This window comes from Poecile atricapillus, chromosome 3 (assembly GCF_030490865.1).
Source record: "Poecile atricapillus isolate bPoeAtr1 chromosome 3, bPoeAtr1.hap1, whole genome shotgun sequence".
NCBI classification, from domain to species: domain Eukaryota; kingdom Metazoa; phylum Chordata; class Aves; order Passeriformes; family Paridae; genus Poecile; species Poecile atricapillus.
Window position 1 is genome coordinate 105,754,675 of NC_081251.1, and position 22,208 is coordinate 105,776,882.

At 48.4% G+C, this 22,208-nt stretch overlaps 3 protein-coding genes across 6 annotated transcripts; 1 reads left to right on the forward strand and 2 right to left on the reverse strand.

Annotated features, from left to right (window-relative positions):
• Positions 1–404: 404 nt before the first annotated feature.
• Positions 405–5,780, reverse strand: GEMIN6 (gem nuclear organelle associated protein 6). Of its 3 annotated transcripts, none has more exons than XM_058836417.1 (3): positions 5,675–5,780; positions 3,576–3,721; positions 405–1,758 (listed from the first exon to the last, which is right to left on the reverse strand). In XM_058836417.1, exons 1-3 carry the CDS (start codon positions 5,756–5,758, stop codon positions 1,383–1,385), a joined length of 606 nt encoding a protein of 201 aa, XP_058692400.1. In that variant the 5' UTR covers positions 5,759–5,780; the 3' UTR covers positions 405–1,382. The 3 variants fall into 3 exon arrangements, with proteins under 3 accessions (XP_058692400.1, XP_058692403.1, XP_058692402.1); XM_058836420.1 differs by lacking the exon at positions 5,675–5,780 and adding an exon at positions 4,372–4,799 and having other exon boundaries at positions 406–1,758; XM_058836419.1 differs by lacking the exon at positions 5,675–5,780 and adding an exon at positions 5,237–5,374 and having other exon boundaries at positions 407–1,758.
• On the forward strand, positions 5,470–11,903 carry SRSF7 (serine and arginine rich splicing factor 7). Its single transcript, XM_058836414.1, has 9 exons — positions 5,470–5,593; positions 5,927–6,107; positions 6,235–6,411; positions 7,299–7,373; positions 7,464–7,565; positions 7,921–7,974; positions 10,019–10,063; positions 10,638–10,673; positions 11,595–11,903. Exons 1-9 carry the CDS (start codon positions 5,566–5,568, stop codon positions 11,647–11,649), a joined length of 753 nt encoding a protein of 250 aa, XP_058692397.1. The 5' UTR covers positions 5,470–5,565; the 3' UTR covers positions 11,650–11,903.
• GALM (galactose mutarotase) lies at positions 7,413–22,199 on the reverse strand. Of its 2 annotated transcripts, none has more exons than XM_058836413.1 (8): positions 21,880–22,199; positions 21,238–21,392; positions 18,308–18,514; positions 16,842–16,923; positions 15,753–15,894; positions 15,485–15,659; positions 14,891–15,000; positions 7,413–7,550 (listed from the first exon to the last, which is right to left on the reverse strand). In XM_058836413.1, exons 1-7 carry the CDS (start codon positions 22,073–22,075, stop codon positions 14,923–14,925), a joined length of 1,035 nt encoding a protein of 344 aa, XP_058692396.1. In that variant the 5' UTR covers positions 22,076–22,199; the 3' UTR covers positions 7,413–7,550; positions 14,891–14,922. The 2 variants fall into 2 exon arrangements, with proteins under 2 accessions (XP_058692396.1, XP_058692395.1); XM_058836412.1 differs by lacking the exon at positions 7,413–7,550 and adding an exon at positions 11,134–11,632.
• Positions 22,200–22,208: the final 9 nt, after the last annotated feature.

Consider the following 22,208-nt stretch of genomic DNA (forward strand, 5'->3'; position numbering starts at 1 on the left):
GGCCCCGCGGGCGTGAGGGGCGGGGGTCACCCCCCGGCTCCTCCCGGGCACACGGGACGGGCACACACCCCCCACCGGCCCCCAGTGACAGCTCCTGCCCGCCTCTGAGGGGGCAGGGCAGCAGGGAACCACTTGTCTTGCACCCCTCATGCGTGACCCATCGCGCCTTCTGCCTGTGCTGAGGGTGAAGGAGCTGACGCCGTGGTGGTTCTTCCTCCACTGCCAGGAGTGGTGCCTTCCTTGGAACAAGGCATTCCCAAATTGTTCCAAATCTCTTGTGGTGGCTCCCACCTCGGAACAATCCTAACCGGCCTTGAGAGTTCAGTCCCTGCTTTATCCCCATGTATCTGACATGCAGCTGGAGCTGTTGTGTATTGGCATCTCTCAACCTTTCCACGGAGACACACACAGGAATGGATGTGCAGCAGACATTTTTAAAGAAATAATCAGAACGAACCTGACAGATTCTAAGCAATTTTAGGTAAATCCCAGCAGGAATGAGGAAAGCCTTTTAGGAACAAGAGCTAGGCAGCCTTCCCAGCTGCATTTGAGCACCAGTATGCTTATCTCCTAATAAGGCAGAACAAACACACTGAGATAAATGAAGGCTCTAAATGTTCCTCACTGCATTAATGATCTCAGAAATAATCACATAATGATTCCTGCATCGTGTGTTGGCATAAACTAGAAACAGAGCAAACAAACTTACTGAATTGCAACAAATTTTCCTTTTACAGAACATTGGTTTTCAAAGCACTGCTGCTCTAAAACAACAAATATAGAGAGGTAATGGTTTTAAAACCTGTTATTTGCCTGCTAACCTTCCCTAATAATCTTATAAACTCAGACATACATCATCCTTTATCTTCTAAACCAGGAGAACAGTAATGGGATAAACAAACAAACAACCAGCCACAAAAACTACAAAACAAAACAGCTTTATGAACATTTTTTGAATTCGGTTTGGGAAGTCCACATGTCATAATTCTCTTTCTTGAAAAAAAAAAAATACATCTGGTAAGCAGTTCAAATAAACATGCCTTCAGCACTAGATTATTAAACTAGTTTTAAAGGGAAGGCAGTTTAAATGTATTATATATCACCTTTAACAATACTGTTACAAAAATTCTAAACAAGTTAAACTGATAAATCAGTTTAATACATAAGCATTATCCAACAGATTGCTTCTAATAAAAACAACGCATGAAAAAAATGCTTGTGCTTTGAGTTCATACTTCTTGTTTTATCCCTTCCTTTGCATACAAAAAACCAAGACAAAAGTACCCAAAAGGCAGGATTTCTGCACATAGTGAATACTGATGCCCAGGAGAGTTCCTAAAACAGGAGAGCTCCTAGAAACAAAAGGTTTCATCAGCAGGGCCTCAGCGCTGTTGCTCAAGGTAGCCCTGCAGCAAGCCCTGCACGCGGGCCAGGATGATCTCGTTGGCGCTGCTGCACTGCTCGGGGCCGTATGGGGGCTCGATGGTCAGCACCCCTGCCACGCTCAGCGTCCTGCCCAGCTCCCCCTGCTCGCCCACGGGGATGTGGTTTGTCTCCAGCCAAGTCTTCAAGGCGTTCTTCCTCTTCTCCAGCTCCTCCGGGCTGTAGGCCTGGCTTTCCTCGGGCGCAGAGATGCGAGCGAGGCGCTGCTTCATGTCGCTGTCCCCTTCCTGCAGTATTTCGACCTCTTGGATGGCATGGCCCATGACAAATGATATGGACCCTTTCTCATTCTCTGGGAATGTTGCAAGGACAATGCTGTCAAGGAAAGAAGATTGTGTAAGTTCCTGTTCTTAACTGAAGATGGAGAAGCAGCCTCCAAGGTTTTGGAGGTAAGAACTCATTAGCATCAGCCTAACCCAGGTATTTAAGCAATATCCAGCACCCAGCATTTTCCTTTGAAAAGCATGCTGCTATTCCCTTAAAATACTAAAAATGTGGGGCTCTGAAGGCAACTGCTGGTCTTGAATTTGAAACTACTCTAGATTAATGTACCCTTTGCTTTGAAAAAATACAGTCTGAAAATCCAAATATTTTTGTGCCGTTTTCCCAACACCGCTGAAGAACCTAAAACATTTCAACATTCAGAAACAGTGATACCTTCATACATGCAGCACTTTGAATGCTGAAGGCAGCTAACAATACCAGAACCTTTTGATGAAAAAATAGTAATATTTATTGATCATTACCAAAAGAATGATTTTTTATGACTCTTGCCAGTTTGTGAAATTAAAATACAACAGGAACATGAACACATTACAGAAGGCTCAGGCTCGCATTGTAGAAACCTGGTCTTCTCCCAGGGCACTTGCACCTCAGAAGTCCCAAAATGCAAGTGGGAAGGCAGCTGGTTATATTTCTAAGATCTCTCCCTCATATATCAACAACGAGCATCAGAAACCATTCTCTTCCTCTTGTGGGAAGTAAAATTCCAGAACTCAATGCCAGCACTTCACTAGCCCATTACTGCCACCATCAGTGGAAGTAATGACTTTTTGGGTTGTGTCCAGTGAGATATGCTTTGATTTCAGCCTGGACCATTACCAGAATCACAGCTGCATTGCACCTTTCTTATCAAAATTATAAGAAACTTCAGGAGATTATTGGAGCTACTCCAGAGCTGAAGCTACAACGAATTCTTCTGAAACACATCAGAAGCTGAATGTTTTAGTTTTCAGCCTCCATCCTGCATTTATGTGAGACAAGCTTACAAGCAAAGAGGTACCAAAGAGCTCTGGCAGCAAGGAGACAAATTTCTGCCCATTTCCTGGTGCCTTGTGCCTTTCAAACCCTGTTTTCAAGTTACTCACTTGGGATACCAGAGATGTGTGGTACCATTTTCTGTCCAATGCCCCTGATTTTCCCTGCTTGCTCTCCAAAGAAGCCTCTACACCTTCATGGGTGTCTGGCTGGAGTGGAAAGCCAGGCATTAATACAAGAACTCTGGACAAAGGCTACAGATTTCAACACCTAAAGCACTGAAAACACTCCTGCACTCTTTGTAAAGCAGGATTTATATTCCCAAAAGCAATCTTTAACACATGTATTGTTGAGAGGTAAGAGTATAGTTTAATATGTAAGTTTTAAAGAGTAAGCCACTTGGAATTATATTACTGTGTGATTTAATATCCTGTTCACTTAGCTTTACTTGTTTAGCATGAGTAGCTGGATTTGCTGAAGACTTGCCTGCAAGCTGTGAACTTTCACCTTGAACACATGCATTCAGCTGGTAGAGAGTTGATTTTCTTAGCAATTTTCCTAGAATCTGGCACAGTGCTGAGTTTTGAAATTACAGTGAGAATAACGTTCCTAGCACACTGATATTTTGGTTGTTGCTAAGCAGTGCTTATTCTAAATCAAGGACTTTTTAGTTTCCCATGCTCAGCCAGAGATGAGGTGCACAGGAAGTACAAGCCAGAAGATAAGGAGGCTGCAGCCATCAGCAGAAGCTGCAACTTAACAACATAACATGCCATTTTTGCTCCAAATAAGTTTGCTTCAGCTTTGGGATCTTCTCTCTTCCTAAAAATCTTGCTTTTTATTAGTTTTACAGAAATAAAAGCTTCGGTACTTACGTGGCAGAAACTGGGTCAACTGTTAAAACCCATCCTTCATATTCATGTTTCTCAACTGCAACAACTTTCACCAATTTGTTCACATACATTTCCCAGTCTAGAGGGCTTTTTCTCTGCCAGTCATTCATATTTCCTACATCCAGGACCTAGAAAACAACCAGATCAATGAGCAGATGCAGTCAGTCTTTTTGCTTTGCTCTTCACATCAGAACCGGGTTTGTCTCCATATAAAGATTTGTCTTAAACAAAATTTGCCTTTTTTTTTTTTTTTTTTCAGCAGACATTCACACAAGTGGTTTGCATAAAGCTGCACTTCTGAAATTCTGTAATTCCCCACGGAGGCCACTTGTTTTTAAGGTACACAGCAAAGCCTCAAACCCCGCTGTTCTGGTAACCTTACGCTTTCCCGTTGCATTCAACACTCCATCTATTGCTCTGCCTTCTTACAAAACCTTGGAGGTAAAAGTTCAGCGCCTTTGTTTTGTGCACTGGCGCATCACTGCTGCCCGAGCCCTTCCACCGCCTGTGGATCAGCGCTATCCACGCGGCTCTCTCCTCACCCCTACGCTGGAGCACCACCAAGTGCTGTTCCACTCTTTTCCCTGTCCAGCATTCCCATCCCAGCACTCCCCCGGCCAGCAGGGCCGCAGAGCGATGGGTGCAGCGCGCTTCGGGGAGCACAGAGGGCTGCAGGGCGCTTTGTTCCCGGCAGCGAGAGCCTGCACAGCCCAGCTCAGCGGGGCAGGAGCCCCGGCCCCCCGGTCCCCATCGGTTCCCATCCCGCTTTCCCGCTCACCGGCCCCGGTTCCCGTTCCTGCCCAGGGCCCCTGGGAGCTGTCCCCGGGCGGCACCGCCGCTTCCTGGCGCCGCCGCCGAGCGCCTTCCCCCGGCTCGGGTGACCCGAATGCTCCGATACGGAGTTCTACAGCTGCGGGGGGCGCATAAATGGCACAGAGGTTTGCACGCATCAGGCCAGGTCGTCAAACAAGGAGCGTGTGGCACTTCAGTCTCGCTGGGAGAGGGGGCGAGATTGCCTTTCTGCCCCTCTGGAGCTGGATTTGCTCGTGGGATGCTCCTGCTGGTGCACGGAGAGTGCAGCTTCCACATGCCTCGTCCGTGTGCGTTTATAGGGGTAGATGCACGCTCTGGGCATCTGCTACATAAAAATGAGATATTTTTGCTCCCTGGTTGTTGAGCTGCTTTTAGCAAGCTTCCCCGTGCTGCCGCGAAGGTGAGAAACTCGATTGCAACACCCACCCCCACCCCACAACTGCTCTGTTTCAGCAGCGCTCATGCGGAGCTTCCAAGGGATCAAACAAACGAGCTGCTAGTCATTAATCGAGTCATTTGTCAGTAATCTGTGAAAGCGAGCACGCAATGGTCGTGCGAATGCTAACACAAAAAATTAAAGGGTAGAAAATGAGATAGTCATATTTTGCAGGCGTAAAGGGGCAATTTCCCTTTTTTTCCCTTTCTTTTCAGGAGTCTCAATTCAGGCTCTCCAGTACTACAGGGATTGTGTAGGAATGGCTTGTGCCACTGCATTCAGCTACTGCTTTCTTTCAGTCCCAGCTCGTTTATTAGAAAGCAGGGAGAGCAAATCTAATTGTTTTCACTCTAACAAACAAGCACCGGCCTGCACTCCAGAGGCGGCTACGCACCAGCTGATGGGGATATCACCTCTGACATGGGATGCGTCCAAGGATGGCTCCCACCCAGGAGATGCCAGGAGAGAAAGGCCCTGCTGGCTTTACTTCCAACGGGCAGATGATCACCTGCAGCACCAGCAGGAGGACTGGGAGTTCACTTTGTCAGGGGAAGCTTGTCCCATACCCACTCGCTCCGCTACTTCCCGTTCAGGCCCCAATGCCCATCCAGGAGCCCGCCCCCCGCGCATGCGCGCCTCCGCGCGGCGCGGGGGAGGCGGGGGAGCAGGGCAGGGGGCAGGCGCGTGCGGCGGCGCGTGCGCGCGGGCGGCGGAGCCGTCGGGATGTCGCGTTACGGCCGCTATGGAGGCGGTGAGAGCTGCCGGGGACCGCGGGCGGCGGGCGGTTGCGCGGGGGAGGAGCAGAGACGGGTCTGGGGGGAGAGGCGATTACCGCGGGGAGCTGGGCGGCCGGCGGGCGCCGGTGGGGAGCGGAGGAAGGCGATGCGGCCGCCGCCGCCGTTGTCGCCGCCGCCATTTTGCGTCAGCGGCCGTGGGGGAGGGCGCGCAGCCGGGCGCGCGGCGCTCGCGGCGAAGGCGGGAAGGGGCCGCGCGGACAAGATGGCGGCGGCCGGGGGAGGGCGGGGCGGGGGCTGAGCCTGCGCCCGCTCCCGGCCCAGCGCTGACCCCCGGTGCGCTCCCGCAGAGACCAAGGTGTACGTGGGGAACCTGGGCACGGGCGCCGGCAAAGGCGAGCTGGAGAGAGCCTTCAGCTACTATGGACCGCTGAGAACCGTGTGGATCGCCAGGAACCCGCCGGGGTTCGCCTTCGTGGAGTTCGAAGACCCCCGCGATGCTGAAGATGCTGTCCGTGGACTTGACGGAAAGTACGTGTCTATTTCATAGCCGAGGCTACTGAGAGACAATCGAGCTTTATCTCTCCGTTCTCTGTGCTTCTGTAGTTCTGACACAGACTGCGAGGTTTAACCCAGAGCCTTCATGAACTTGTTGCAGGGTGATCTGCGGCTCCAGGGTCAGAGTGGAAGTATCCACAGGGATGCCGCGCCGCTCCCGCTACGACCGGCCCCCTGCCCGGCGCCCCTTCGACCCCAACGACAGATGCTACGAGTGTGGTGAGAAAGGCCACTATGCCTATGACTGTCACCGCTATAGCCGGCGAAGGAGGAGCAGGTACGTGCGGGGCCGGGGCTGCCGCGTTGCTTCGCCAGCTCGCTTTTGTGTAGTTCTTGTTAGCAAAGAACACAATGTTACACCAGTTTTCTTTAAACTTTAACGCTAGAATAAATGTATAGGTGTATATTACAATTTGTTGCTATTTCTATCAAATGTTAATATTTTAATAATCAACCTGGTCAAAACCTTTCAGGTTTCTTCGTTTGAGTCAGTCGCCTTGATTCAGAATGTCACGAGCCTTAAGATTTCATGCTGAGGCGCCTTGCAAATCCGACACTTAAGATCCTCCTAGACCTTGAGGTGATCAGCATAAGAGGCCAGATCCCCTCGAGCCATCTACACGTAGCTTCACCTTATTCTTTAAGGGCAGAAAATTTGAGACGGTGACCGCCGTAACAGTAAATTTGGCTTTCAATTGGGGCCCCCCTCCGGTTTAGAAAGAGGAACACCAGATTGACCACATTCCCACCTAGAAAAATCTTCTTGCGTCAATCAAGCCTCACCCTGGCTCATTGGGCTGTCAGTTTGATCGTCGTTAGATTGAAGAGAACACCTACCTAGATGCAGCGCTCGCCTATAGATACTTCTAGATCGTCTAGATCTGCTAGACCTTGGGCCAAAGAGGGTCGACCTGCAAACTTGCAAGGTTTATTTTAAATACGCATTACAGTGTTTTCTATTCTAATGTAATTCTGCAATGTAATTCAGCTTTAACATTTTTCTAGGTAGTAAAAATGATCAAGACAAGTAGGCCCAGACATTTTTCCAACTGACAGATGCTAGTTCTTTAGTTGTCTGAAAAAAGTTTTGACTTCAGCAGGGCCTCACACGTGCTGGTTGCAGCAGCTGTCTGCTGATACCGGTTTTTTCTAACCTAAACCCAGGTCCCGGTCTAGATCCCGCTCGAGGTCCCGTGGAAGAAGGTATTCCCGGTCACGCAGTCGCAGCCGTGGTAGGAGGTGTGTTTGAGTTTGTCTTTTATTCCTGTTGCCTTCTTTTCCCCAGAAAAAGCTACACTTGAACAACTCTTGGAATTGCTTTCTCTGCAGGTCCAGATCAGCTTCCTATCGTAGGTCCAGGTCTGTGTCTCCTCGTAGGTCTAGGTCCGTGTCTCCCCGCCGGTCCCGCTCGGGTTCCTTGAAGAGATCGAGGTAATTAGTTGTAATTTTTAAAAGGCTGTGTGATTTATTTTTGTTTGTGTTGTCTTATTTTAATTCAATTCCAAGAGGTATTTGGTAGCAGATTTCAGAAGATGCTGACCTCTAGATATCAGCATGGTTTAAAAATTTCTGATAATCCTAGTTAAATTCACAGGTGCATTAATGAGTTTCAAGACCTTACCTTGAGACAGCAGCATCTCCCATGACTGAATTTCTTTGTCTAAAATATCTAACAATCATGTAGGTCTTAAGTTTCAGTGTAGATGTTAATTTTTATTATGCTGTAATTGTCGTCACTTCTGCTTAAGTTTACTTACTTGTAATTTATCTAAATTTTTAATTTCAGGTCTAGATCAAGATCAAGATCTAGATCCCGATCTGTTACATGGCCCCGAAGCAGGTATGTGACTAAAGATAGTTGGTAAAAATTGCTTGAAAGTCTCATTAGGCTCTTCAACAACTGCTAAGGTTTTTTCCCAGGAAAAGATGTGTTTTCCCTCCACTAACTTAGGGATCTGTAGTTTTAAGAAGCAGTGCAGAAGATTGTTCTTCCTCTTTCTATTCTTTTGCACACCGCCAGTATCTAGATCCCCATAGTCATCACCAATACTGGTTTGATTAAGTTGCATTAACTGCTAACAAACGTAGAATTAATCTCAAAAGTTTATTTTCCTTTGTGTAGCACACACAAGATTGTCAGTTCTTCCCATTATTTTTCAAAGAAAGCAGGATGCCCTTCTAGTAGCATGATAATGCTTTATTGTCTGTAGCCTAACAAGTCTTGAAGGGCTTGCTGGTGTACTGAGTGTTATAGCTGCAATTCCAGCTCTGTGTCAGTCTGCAGGAGCTGATTTTTAATTTGTGATAAACACCTCTCAGAATTGTTTTGTACCAGTAAACGTATCACAAGAGTAAAAGTCAAATTTTAAAGGAACACAGGCTGCTATTTGTTCCCTTAAACTTTACTTGCTAGTAAGTGGGTGCAACCTGTGCTTCATGGAGCCTTGTCCTGGCAGCAGGGCTGACTGAGTGTCCTCGACAAGAACAAGAGAAAATGGAAATTCTGCTCTGGATATGGAATTGTTTATAGCCCAGCCTGTCCCTGTGCCTGCTGTGCTGGTTTTGATGGCTGCTGTTTGAAACAAGGAATAGTCAACCATGAAGAAACACAGGAAAATATAGGATAGCTTCATCTAAAGGGAGCAGGTGGAAAAGCCCACAGCTGAGGATGGCGTTTTTTGAGGATGGACAGCAAGCAATAATGGGAGTTTTAAGGGAAAGGAAAGATGAAGACCAGATGGCTTAATTAAGAGCAGAAACTCATACAAACAGTCCAGAAGCTGGTAAAGAGAGGAGAAGGTTGTCCAAGGCAGTAGAGGAGTGCCTTTCTCCCAATACCTCTGGGTACACCTGTGGCTAAACCATGTTGTTGTTCCATCATGACTTAATCATGGCTTATCACTGTCAGTGGTGAGCAGGAAACAGCTACAGTCAGCAGACTCTCAAAGAGGAAAACATCTTGATTTTACCACTGTTGTTTCCTCTTTTTGGTACCAGGGTGGTTTTCTGCAGAGTAAAGGATACTTGCAGTGACATTTCTAGATTATTGTGTGACACTTTCCATTGTAAGTAGAGATTAAGCGACTGAGGCATAGGAAATTACAGATGTACAACTAGACAGAAATGGCAGAAGAATTGTTCTTACGTAATTGAGAGATTATTTCTTTAGAGAAGAGTCCAGGGAATGCATTGCACCCAGAGACAGGCTCTGGGTTCATGAGGGAGACAGACTAAATGAGGACATGGCATTTACTGGTTTGACAGTGTCACAACGCACATCTGGAAACTTGTGGAAAACCTTGGATGTGGAATGTAGAACACTTCCTTGGGGGACCACAAAATGTTGGTGAGGCTTTCAGGCAGTATTAGCATTCCTGTGGTACAGCGGTCTCAAAGGTGGATGTTTTCCACATTTTTTTCATAAGGATTAAGTTTAAACATTAAAAAAAAATACTGGAAGCAAGTAAATATATAAGATGAAGTTCACAGAGAAGATACTTGTAGGAATGAGCTGTCTGCAACTGCAGTGGCTCAAGTCTAATAAAACCTGCAAGTTTAGAGCATGGCTTTTTATTAACTCTGTGAAAATACTGGTCAGGATTTGGGTTGCTCCTGTGTTCCTGCCATTTGCATCAGCAAACACTGGTCATCAGCTAGGGAGCAAAGTACAGAGCAACATGTACAGCAGCATCTTTGGAAACTTAACAGGCAAAACCCTGGAAACTTGCATGATTCTGTGTCTTTACAGCAGCATCTTTGGAAACTTAACAGGCAAAACCCTGGAAACTTGCAGGATTCTGTGTATTGAGCATGACAGCACTCACCCACTGAGTGGGAACCTGCATGCTGTCAGTTTCCCTGCTGAGCTGTGTTTTTTCTTGCAGGTCTAGGTCTCATGGCAGATCAAAGTCTGGCTCACCAGCTAAGAGGTGAGCACACAGAGAGCCTGCAGTAGCATTTCAGTTTTAGGTTTGCATGATTAACAGAGCCTGGTCCTTTAAAAAAATACCCCCCAAACATGGGTCCTCAGCTAATCTCTTTGTGATATGACAGAAATGATAACATTTCCTCTGCAGCTCTTCGGAATGGGTTCCTTACTCGTCTCTTGGTTTTCATTAACTCTTCATAATTTCCAACATAGTACTAATTTTTTGTGCCTTTGTGCTCAGTTCTGTTAATTTTTTCTATTTATCAGATAAAGAGCTTGAGCTTTGTTAATGCTTTTCATAAAACAGCAATCTGGTGATGTTGCTTTTCTCAAAGCCTCACGTTAGTACCACCCCTTGTTTTTCTCTTTGTCTGCTGAGAAAAGTTACTTAAAATGCATCTCCATGCTAAATCAATGGAGAATCCCTGTCAGAGTAAAAGTTGAACTGAAAACTACCATTGGAAGGACCTTCTGGCTAGATTCCTATAATTTACTTTCTGATAGGTTGGGGTTTTTTAAAATATAAAAGTTGCATTTGACATTTAAGCTGCATTGATGCTGTTCTGTTTTGACAGCCGGTCAAAGTCCCGGTCACCATCTCCAAAGAGAAGGTACGTTGATCTCCCTACTAATAGCATAGACTCCACAGAGCTGGCATTTTAGTATCTGCACTGATCTCTGCTGAGCAGTTTGACAGCTGCTTGTAGGAAAATACTGGAGAGGTATTTTGCTGAGATCTCTTTCAGAGCAATAATGTTGTGGTTGTGGCTTTTCTATATGGTAATACATATATATGGTGATAAATCCTCAGGGTTATGTAGCAGTGCCTTGTCTTTGTCTGCTCCCCTGTTCCTTTTGGTTCGCTGACAGTTTTGCTGCGCAGAGACTGATGAGCTTAAAGCATAGAATAAGTGTAGGAAATCAGCTTTCAGTCTCATTAAAAGCTGCATTGACATTGGTGAAGGTAGGGTGGACTAACCTGGCACAGCAGAATGGAAAATCGAGCCTGTTACGTTCACTGCTGTTAGATTATTTTTTTTCTTTCCCAGTAAGTCAGTAAATAGTTTTCCCTCTCTGTGTGTATGCACAGACTAATGTGTAGAATACGTGTAGTGAGAGAATCAACAGCATTTTTTTCCTAATTAGAATTCTTTAATAGTTCATTTCACAACTTTAGTGCCAAACAATCACAGGGGCATGAATAAGTGCTCATAAATGCTGAGTGATCATTGTGACAGGTTTTGACAAGCTGCTGTATCAGAACAGTGGAGTATCTTGCCCCTTTGGAGGTCACTATAAGTAATACCCTTTTGATGGCCTTACAGTGATCTCATTTTAAAAATAACAGTAAAGAAAAAAGTGTTATCTCCAAATCATCAACCCCTTAACTTTTGCCAATAGTGATTGGTTATTTTATTAAAAAAGAGTGCTTAAAGGGAGCCAGAGACTGGGTATATTCCTGTTGCTTTTTCCTGTATTTGTGATCCCCAAGCAACTACTGAAATGTTAATTGTGGATTCTTTTCCTTTCAGCCGTTCACCATCAGGAAGCCCTCAACGAAGTGCAAGTCCTGAAAGAATGGATTAAAGTTATGAAGTTAATCTTTTAGGAAGAAAGATATTTTGCTTACATTATTATAAGGGATTTTGTGGTGTCTTTGTAAATGTAAGAATGTAGATAGAAGAGTATATCAACTAAAATTTGGCATGATCTGGGTCTTCTGAGTTAGTCACACCAATAGACTAGCACAGGTCTCTTTTTATTGTATGAATTAACTTCCTGTGATATGAAAATGTGGGACTTTTTTATTGGCACATTGAAATAAAATGTGTATTTTTAACTAAAACTTCTCTGTAGTAACCCTGCTGCTTCCGTTAACGTTTGGGTAATTTTAGCTGTGTGCCATGTAACGTGGATGAAAAATGTCTAAAATGGGAATCACTAATCCCAGCTGGTGTCTTCTCAAGGTAGTCACTTTTCACATCTACTGTTGAATGGTCTTTGGTGAAAGGATCAGTTCCTGCTCTCCTTGAAGTGGAATTTAAAATCCATCTCTTGTCTGCAGATGGATAAAAATCTGCATATGCCCTTTTCATTCCTTGATATTTAGTGGGCATTCATTTTTCTGCTGAATTTGCTTATTCTGCAAAGCTCATTCTCTGGTGTTTGACTGTTGATACTAGATGCCCCAAAAATCTAAGGATAAACTTTCCTCCAAAACACATCTTTTAAGCAAATAACATATGTAGAAACCTCTAAAGGTAAGAGAAATCATTAAGAACTTGACAATTGCTACTTCCACATGTTGCATTTTTTAATTCCTAAGGCTACTGATACAAAGAAAGATTTTAAAATATATAATATGTATCATTATATATCTAAATATTATAAAGATTTTAGAATATCTCAAGGTGTGTTTTCCTTTTTTGAGGGAAGATCCTTAAAACTAAAGATTCTAAGCTGCCCTCAGGAGTTCCAAACTGCTTCACAGAAACTGGTATGGTTGTAAGGCAGCCCATATCCTGGAGATGGCTTTGTGGAATGATGCCAATTTCTTACAGCAGATACACAACCTGCAGGACTCATTATTTGTGTATAGGTGTGTCAAACTGTCCTCATTCTGTATGAAGGAATTGCATGATAAAGCACTTCAACACAGATCACAGCAAGGGACTGGCAAGAATGTTGGACTGTGAACAAAAAACTGGTAGGCAGAGGTGAAAAAAGCATCTCTTCATTTTGGTGGGATTGGCTATCCAGCAGAAATAAAGACCAGTTTCAGCAGCGAGTAAGCATTGAAGTGGAAAGCCAAGCCTGTTTGGGCTTCCAATGAAATCTATCATGGCAGTTTGCTTCCACTGTGTAAACCACAGCAGAACAGCTTAAGTTACAAGATGAACTTTGTTAGACCTGGGGTAACACATGGTTTTCAAGAAACAGATTTCCTGTTAATAATGACTGCATGGAGCTTTTCCAGTGGATGAGTCAACAGTCCAGATCCTGAAGGTGCTGTTCTGCTGCAGCATCCTCTGGCCTTTATGCCTGGTCCTCGCTGTGCCTGGATCCTCTTGGGCTCACCATGGCCATTGGTGTTCCCAGTGGATTCTGGCCCTACCAAATCCCACTGCTGCCACAGTGGGAGAGCAGGGCTGACACAAATGTTACCCTGCAGTGATGTAGCCCAGTTGTCCGAAGCCTGTGATACGTGTTTGGAATATTTTACTGGTTGTGCATTGTGTACCTGGTGAGAGGCACACGTACGCCACTGCTCTGGAATTTCATCACCTTTTCTCTTCTGTACTCTCAAGGGAAACCTGCTCCACAATAAACCTGCAGACTGACACGACAGCTCTACTAGTACCTGTTTTTCAGTACCCAGAGACACTGGAGGACTGAGCAGAAGAGTCAGGGGGGTTTTTCTGGAGGGGCTGGGATTCCTCTAAACCCAGATGTGAACCTGAGCAAGGAGCAAGGCTGTGTTGGTGCAGACAGCTACCCTGAAGGACAGCCAGCACTTGTAAGGTGCAGAGGGGAAACAGTGACAAAGGTGGCATCTGTGCTTCTGTGCAGCTGTGCTGTCCAAAATTGAGCTCTGGCCTGAGTTTGGTAGGATTTCATCACAAATTTGATACAGTTTGTGAGCAGTTGAAAAAGATCCCCTGACACAGGGGTGTGTCGTGTGGCTCGTGCTGCTGTGCCCCTGTGCTTCTGGGCGTGGTGTACACACCCCAAAGAGGCTGGCTGGGGGTGGGGGGCAAGGGAGGTGTGTTTGGGGTCTCCAGTATGGTGGGCAAACCCCACTCTCATGGGGTAGATGGGGTTCCCCTGATTTGCAACCTGGTGTTCCCTGTTGGTTGGGCTTTGTTCTCCAAGGGATACCCGCCCTCAATATGACCACTGTGTACGGCAGGAGAGTAGTGGGGCACTTCTTTCGGTGTTGGGGTGGCAGAACTGACTGTGACAGGGCTGCCACATTTGCAGGCCCAATGGCCAGGCACTTCCACTGGGGATGAGGGCAGTCCTGCATCTCTGCAGCTGAGGAAGCATGGTGAAGTGCTGCAGGCCCTGGGTGCCATGTCAGGGACATGGTGCCTGATGCAAGGACTGTCTACCTGCTTCCCTGGGGAGTGGGCTATCAGCTCCCTAATAGGATGGTGCTGTCATCTCCTGGCTTGTGCCAGTTTTCCTGAAGCCTCAGAAACATGGAGGTTTTCATCAGAGAACTGCCTGATACAGGGTTTTGGAGATGTCACGTGGAAACACAGTGTTAGGATGATGGGTTTTCTCCTGCATCTGTATATCCAGGACTAAATAGGTGTGCCCACTTCAGCAACCAAGGCAGAACATAGGAGTTTAACCAGAGCATCCAGGGCAGCCAGCTGGGATAATCCCAGCACACTGTCCTTCTCAAAGCTATCCTGCATGAGCACTGCATACCACTTAGAGAGAGCCCTTTGATGGAAATAGCAGATGTTGTAACAAACAACCACAACTGCATCAGCCTTCCCACATGCTCCACATGAATATTACCAGATATTCCCTCGCTGTAGTTGAAGCTGTGACATCATGCCCCTAAACAAGGTGTTTTCAGTACATTTTTACTGCAAAACAAAACCCAATGCCCAGGGTGAGAGGCTGGACAGAGTGTGAGAGCTTTGCACAGACCAGACAGCAGCAGAGATAGTGAGAGGAGTTAAAGCTAGCAGAAACCACAGATGAAAACCACAGAGGAAAAAGGTTCCCAGATCAGATGCATCCCCCAGGGGTAGTTGGAAAGCTCTGTTTGGCACCTGGCAGGATTTCTGGCTCAGCTGCTTGAGGCACTTACCCCTCAGTGGTGGAAGTCAGCAGCCCTTCTCCTCAAGCAGTGTTGAACACAAGCCACGTGGTGTGGTTGTATTCCTCACCCGGATGGAGCAGGACATTGGGGAAGTGAGGCTGCGGAGAGGGAGCAGCACATCAGTGACTGTGAGCACATTCCATGGGATCAGAAAGCACAGCTGCATCCCTTTGTTCTTCCCAGGGCATATTCCCACAGCTCCCCCCAACCATTTCCAGTAGCAGTGTGTAATCACCCACCACTTGCCAGCAGGCTGAGTGGATGAGTCCTACTGCTGGTTGAATTCAGGCTGTGAGGAATGATTCAGGTATAAGAGGATGTGGCAAGGCCCCAGTGGGATCATCTGCTCTAGACCCCACACCTTTGGGAAGCTGGGCTGCACAGGGCCAGTCCCTGCTGCACTGACTGACCCCATTTAAAGCCACTGTGACCTGTGCCTGCCTCACTTCTGGTGTCAGCAGTGTCCCCTTGACAAGCAGACACTGTTTCTGCATTCAGTGCCCCACAGACATGGAGGGTGGTGAGGGTAAGTCCCCTGCCATGGGACCCAAGTAACCTGTGGGAGGGGAATGGACAGCTCACCTTGTTAACAGCATCAGGCCAGTTCTGGGTTTCCAGGCAGAAAGCCGAGTGCTTGGGGTACGTGGCAGCACCTTTGCCCTTCAGGGAGCCATCCAGGTTGTTCCCGGTATAAAACTGGATGCCAGGCTGGGTGGTGTGAACCTCCATGGTCCTGCCAGTGGGAGGGTGGAAAACCCTGCGGAGATGCCAGTGGAAGATGACAGGGAACTGGCTGAATGGGCATTCCCTGGCTCCAGGGGTGGGGACTCCTGCCAAGGTCCCAGCCTACCTGGCCACAAGGCGTCGATCGTGCCCCTGACGCAAGCAGAAGTTATGGTCGAAGCCATCCAGGTGAAACTTCTGCAAGTGCTTGCCCAGCTCCACAGGCTGCCGGAGATCAAATCCAGTGCCCTGCACAGCAGCCACCTCCCCTAAGCAAGAACAGCAGCCTCAGCCACTCACCCACATGCCAGCAAACCCTACCTTGTCCCCCAGCACAGCTGGCAGCTCCTGGGGACACTGCTGCTCTAGCAGGGACAAAGCCACAGATAAGGAGCAAGAAAACGCATGGAAGTTTGTATATGCACAAACCCAGAATTTTCTCTCTTATCTAAGACTGCTGTGGGCATACAGTGTCCTGTGATAAAGCAGCACAACCAACCTCAGGACATACTAAACAAACACAGTGCAAAACAGTCACCCCAACCCAAAGGTGAGGGGTTTTGCATGGACGGCAGAATAAACACCATGAAAAAAAAAAAGTAATGAAACCATTCCAGTTGAGGCAGTTACATAAAATACTGTAGACACTGCACACAAGGGGTCTGTCTTTAACTATTCCACAAATCTTATCTCCACCCCAGGACTAAGACTACCCACACAAGAAGGAACTGCAAGAGGCAGGGGTAGCAAGCTGGCCACAGCTAAGATGTGAAACAGCTGCATGGTGAAAGCAGCAGGGAGAAGCGGGGCACTGGGCTGGGTATGGCCTTGAGCTCTTCCTCTGTTAGTGCACAAGCATGGCACACTGAGCTGAACAGAAACCACCTGGACCAGGGAATCCACCCTCCAGGTGCCATGGGGAGCTTGTCTCCTGGATGAACCCACATAACAGCCTCACAGCCCATGTGTCTCTGGCCCCATTTCCTGCTGCTCCTGTCTGCTCCCTGGGGCTGATGATGGACCAGGTTACCAGCACCTGGCTCTGCCCGCCCTGCTCAGGTGCAGGGGGACTGCACCCAAAGGTGAGGGTCCTGCTGTGCCTGGGGTCCCCTGGGTGCTTATGTGTCCCCCTTGTCAGGCCATGCTGCTCCTCACACCCACCAACATTGCTCAGAAAGACCCTTCCACCTGGTGCCACAAGTGCTGCACCACCCACCAGTAGGGATCTTGGTGTCATCCACAGGCAGGTAGGAATCTGCTTCAATGGAGATCTCGTGGTCATACACATCCCGAGAGCCCTGCAGGAGGATGGGAAATGCTGGGATTACTGTTGCAGCCACTGTTCAAGCAACCCTAAGCACAGCTGCGAAGTGTCAGTCCACAGTGGTGCTCCAGCTGATCTGGTAGTGCCTGGAGCACCTCCTGGCTCTCATTCTACCTTGACCTTGGGCACAGGACAAAGGTACTGGCACATACAAAAACTTTCATGGACTCTAGAAGCCGTAAATCCCACAGGGATGAGACCATCAATCTGTACTTGTACCTCACTGAACGCTACACCCTGCAGACTGACTAGCCTGCAAAATATGCTGGGTACTGAGCACACAGCAGCAGGGAGAAGGGGAAGGAAGCAAGCAAGGGGAAATGCAACCCATCCTCCTGTCTCATCTGAATCGCTGTGGGGGTGTGCTCCTCCTACTCTCCCACAGCCCACAGCCAGGAATGCTGGCAGGGAACCTGCTGGGCTGGAAGGGGAGCAGGCTCAAAGCTGAGCCTTCAGGTCACTATCTAATCTGAGCAGCAATTTCATGCCCAAAGGTCTCCTGTTCCTCTGGAATACGCCTGAGTTGCACACTGCAGGTGTTGGTATTACTGCACCTCTGGGAGCACCAGCAGGAGGGTACACCAACAACTGCACAGCCATTCTCAGGGCAGCAGCCTGGGCACAGCTCCTGCTCAGAGGGGCTGGGTTGTCTCTCACAAGCACTTTTAAGGGCTTCTGTCTCATATCCAAGTGTGACTGCACTGTCCTATTGCTCTGCCCAGCAACACTTTATTTCTCAGATCCTTTTCCAAACCCAGTTATAAACTGTGTGAGATTAAAACACAGCTGCAATTCACTGTCCATGTGGTTGACAAAACCCTGCATGGGTGGGAGCCCTTTGCATCCTGCTGCTGCAACCTTGCTAGTCTGGAATCATGGCTATCTCACATCCCCTTTCCATGTTTCTTATGCCCATTTTGACCTTTGGTGCTGCCACTCCAGGCCCTGATCTCAACCGGCATCACCGTCTCAGAAATGCCAACAGAATACTAAGAAACTAAGAAATGCCAGGATACCACTAGGGCATGCCAGCTCAGCACCTCCTCTGAAATCTTCCCAAGGGACCAGGAGAGCACAAAACTCCGCAGCTACACATAAAAGGAGAACCAACATGCTCAGCTGGATGTTTCTGTTCAAGAAGCACTGAGACAATGTATCCTCAGCTGAGGTCCATGTGATTCAGTCCTGTTCCTGCACACAGCCCATGATGCACAGAGACAACCCCCATTGCTGTGTCCCCGAAACCATGATGTATCCCCAGACCAGCACGTTGGCCCCGATGATCATCCCAGGCTGGGTCCCCAGGCTTTCTTCCCCTGCACAGTGTGTCTCCACAGGGCCCATCTCCCCACACTTACCTGCCCTGCCAGGTTGAAGTAAGCATGGTTTGTCAGGCTGATGGGGGTTGTCTTGCTGGTCTGGGCCTGGTAGTTGATGGCCAGCTCCCTGCCACTAAGGGTGTAGGTCACCCAGACTTTCAGGTCACCAGGGTAGCCTTCCTCGCCGTCGGGACTGAGCCGGGAGAAGCGGACACCATTTGGGAGCACCTGGGGGCTCCAGAGAACCTGCAAGGAGCACGGTGTTAGTGGGACAGGAATGGGAGCACAGTGCCCTTCCCTCCTGCCCCAGGCTGGGCTAAAAACGGGGACAGAAGGCACTCAAGGGATGCTGTGCTGCAACAATGCCTTTTTCAATCACCTTTCCAAAGAAAACACAAGCACCGGCCTGCCCTTGGTCAGCCAGGACCACCAGCAGGGAACAAGCTTTACAATGAGCAGCCAAAAAACCGAGGCAATTTGGCAGTCTGATGGGGGGTCTGTTCCAGCCTGTGCTATGCCATGCTTGAGAGTATTTTTGCCCTGCAGCTGGACTAATGCTCCTTTCCATGGATCTTCTCATGTGCAACACCACTTCAACAAGCTGCTCTCCTCTGCTCACAGGTGCTGGCTTCTAGGACAGTGTAAGAACACACTGGGAGCTCCTGCTCAGGGGCTGGGATTGGGTTAAATGGCTCCAGATGTGCTGTCAGACACATCCAGAGAGCTGGGACCTCTCCAGTTCTTCTCCCTGCCAGACACCAGCACCAGTGCTCTGCTTGGAGCCAAACATGCTGGCAAGAGAAGCAAGCCAGCACACTGTACACAGCTGCCCAGACAGCCTGTTTGGCCCTGGCCATGGGCCTTGTGCTGAGAAGACGGATGTGCAACAAGAGGCTCTCTGGAGCTTCACATTTCCCTAAGGAATAATTACTGTCTAATCAAAATGGACAAATTTAGGAACAGGGGTCGGATAACGCTGTTGAGTTGATCCCTCTCATGTTCTACACAGAGGTCACCAACATGGGGAAAAAGCCAACATTTTCACCAAACACAGAACCTGAGGGCACCAAATATACCTGGCTGCAGAGTAGGTCCTCCTGCACAGTGTGCAGTTTGATTGCAGCTCCCACGGCTGCAAGGATGCTGCGGTTTTTAAAATATGAGTTTCTATTTAAGCTCTTTGAAGAAAAAGCTGATAAAGCCGAGGAAACATACAGGCATCACTATTTTTTTCTAAGATAAGAGAGTTATTTTCTGAAGTCCTCCAGCAGTGTGGTGACTGCTGCCCTGAAGGTGCAGCTGCAAGCTGCTCTCATCAGACCACGCACTGACCGCAGCACTGATGTCTGCAAGATCAGGAAAAGCTCAGAAGATGACAAAGATAATCACAGCCAAATTCCAGTGTCTGTTTTTTGTTAGGGCTGGCCAGTTAGGGCTCAGTGTCATTGAACAGTGATTGTTTCCTGGCTGGAGGAGGTCTTAGGCAGGTGTCCAAGTATGCCCTGTGGGCCAGAGGACACAAAGCTCTGGCTGGGAGATGTCACTGCCTTGTTCCCAGGAAGCTGATGAGACTTCAGCAAGCAAGGTGAAGAAGCAGAAGAAGAGACCACATCCCCTGCCTGCAGAAGACAGCCTGGAAGCCCTGGGCGTGAATAAATGCATGTTTTCAGCTCCAGATCACAGGTATCATGGTGTATTTAAAGTTTCTTTAAACTTTAAACCCACCAAACTGTCCTCTTTGTGGGTACAACAGCCAAGCTATCCTCAGTACTCCCTTTTTTCTAAGGCTGCTGAGGAGCATTTCATCCCAACCTCATGCCAGTTCACACTCTGTTTTTGGTTTTTTTTTTCAGGCATCCTGGCTTTTTTCCCCTTTAGCCTGGATTCCTTTCACCAAAAAACCCATTAACCCCACGAAAGCAGCAGCACCAGCACATCTACATGTTCTTGGGGGGAAATGGTGGATCAGCTACTTGCTGGTTACAAATGCACTTGATCCAACAAAGGCCAAGGCTTCAGGGAAACAGAGACTTCTGAGCCTGCTCTGCAGTCGAGCAGGGTTATTAGCAAGGCTTTCAAGAGAAGAGACCCTCCACTGCTCTTACCACTTGTGCCACAAATATCTGACTTGAGCAGCAGCTCTTAGGAGGAGAGGGAAAAGGCTGAGTGCCCTGGGGCCAGGGAAAGGTTTCATCTCAGGAGGTCATAGGGCAGGGCTGGGAAGGAGAAGCAGTGATCCTGGATCCTGGGGCATTTTGCAGGCCTGATCTAATCCCTCACTGCTGTGAGTCAGAGTGAGAGCCTGGGGGATGCTGTCACAGGATGAAAGCGGCACCAAAGGGGGCAATACAATGACTGAACCTGCAGCACCACCCTGCTCTCCCCTTACTTGGCAGTGCTGTCACAAGCAAGCAACAATGATAAGTTTCTACAAACTCACATCCTCCTAACTCTGGGAGGAGCTAAGGGCAGGTAACAGCCGTGAAGCTGCAGGTGGAAATGAGTCTGCCTGGACAGACCACTGTTGCCCAGGAAACTTTCTTTGGGCACTGGCACAACTCCATGACACTCTCCAGGATGCTGGTGCTTGGGAAGCCTCCATTGCTCCTGGGGCTGGATCCTCACTGCCATACCCCAACCCAGGCTCTGCAGAAGCAGCACCTTGCCCAGAACAACCTTGTCAGAACTGCGCTAATGAGGCTCAGGGCTGCAGTCACACAGAGGAAGCACAGCAATCCTCTGCTCGGCATCCAAGGATGACATAAGTGAGGCCTGCACACTCAAGCAAAGACAAGCCAGCAGCTCACAGGATCTGTCTCACTTCCTCCTGTTTCTGCACTCATAGCACTTTCTGAGCTGATTCAATTCAGTAACCACCAGAAAATGCTACAGGGTCAAGGGGTGTAGACATCACACCCTCTTGCCATAACCCCACAGGCTGTATGCTGGCAAGACACTGGGATTTTCACCTTGTCAAATCCCTTGGCTCCTCCGTGCAGGCTGTTGGGCCCGTTGTTGAGGAACAGCTGATACTCCTTCCCGTCCAGGCTGAACCTCCCGTTGGCAATCCTGTTGGCAACACGGCCCACGACAGCACCGAAGAACGGGTGCTTCCTCGTGTAACCTGGCCGGAGAAACAGCACACGGTTAAACAGAACCAGTGGAACAGGACAGGCGGTCTCCAGGAGTGCTCATGGACTCAGAGTTGTCTCTCTCTGCTTCCTCCAGGACTTAATAGGTGACTGCAGTCCCAGCGTTTCACGGGACACACAGCTCATTAATTGTGCGCATCTTTGATTAACACAGCCTGATGGGATCTTGTATTCTTCGCAGATTCAAAGAAAAGGTCTCTGTCACTGCCAGACAAGGATTGACTCAGAGCTGCCCCAGCAGAGTGGCACACTGCCACCAGTGTCCCTGTTCCACATCCACCACAGAGCCCAGGAGAGGCAGCAGGAACTGTATCTCTTCAGCCCATGATTTGGGGGTGGGGGGAGCGGGCCTTACAAGCAGGTCATGCAGTGTTGCAATAAACCAGTAAGTGCTGGTTAAATTGCCTGATTGTGGTTCTTGTAAATTTTATTTTTTTTTCAAAGAAACAAAGAACCCACCTTCTAAAGTGTCAAATCCTAGGACAACATCTGAAAACTGCCCATCCCTGTCTTTTGTCTCCAGAGTGGTGATGATGCACCCAAAAGACAGGATCTCCACTCTCACGCTGTCCGACTGCAAGACGAACTTCTCCACCTCTCCGCCTCCCTCTTCCGGGGGCATCCGCCCGAACGCCTCTCTCCTCACGGTTGTCATCGCTCCCTAAAACCCGGCGGGAGCAGCAGCCCTGCCCGGGAAGGACGCTGAGGACGGACAAGCAATGGCGGCAGGAGCGGAGCACTCCCAGCTCCAAAGGGCAGCCAGAACAACCCTCGGCCGCCTCCGCGCG

What these genes read in the sequence shown, in the direction of transcription:
- GEMIN6 (XM_058836417.1), bottom strand. Translation starts at nt 5,758, where the DNA reads ATGGCGGCGGCGACAACGGCGGCGGCGGCCGCATCGCCTTCCTCCGCT. An exon ending in CGGCCGCCCAGCTCCCCGCG is followed by an intron (nt 3,722 to 5,674) that starts GTAATCGCCTCT and finishes GTTGTTTTCTAG; the next exon opens with GTCCTGGATGTAGGAAATAT. An exon ending in GTTGACCCAGTTTCTGCCAC is followed by an intron (nt 1,759 to 3,575) that starts GTAAGTACCGAA and finishes TTTCCTTGACAG; the next exon opens with CATTGTCCTTGCAACATTCC.
- SRSF7 (XM_058836414.1), top strand. Translation starts at nt 5,566, where the DNA reads ATGTCGCGTTACGGCCGCTATGGAGGCG. An exon ending in GTTACATGGCCCCGAAGCAG is followed by an intron (nt 7,975 to 10,018) that starts GTATGTGACTAA and finishes TTTTTCTTGCAG; the next exon opens with GTCTAGGTCTCATGGCAGAT. An exon ending in TCTGGCTCACCAGCTAAGAG is followed by an intron (nt 10,064 to 10,637) that starts GTGAGCACACAG and finishes CTGTTTTGACAG; the next exon opens with CCGGTCAAAGTCCCGGTCAC.
- GALM (XM_058836413.1), bottom strand. Translation starts at nt 22,075, where the DNA reads ATGACAACCGTGAGGAGAGAGGCGTTCGGGCGGATGCCCCCGGAAGAG. An exon ending in AGGATTTGACACTTTAGAAG is followed by an intron (nt 21,393 to 21,879) that starts GTGGGTTCTTTG and finishes TTCTCCGGCCAG; the next exon opens with GTTACACGAGGAAGCACCCG. An exon ending in GAGCCAAGGGATTTGACAAG is followed by an intron (nt 18,515 to 21,237) that starts GTGAAAATCCCA and finishes TGCTCCTTGCAG; the next exon opens with GTTCTCTGGAGCCCCCAGGT.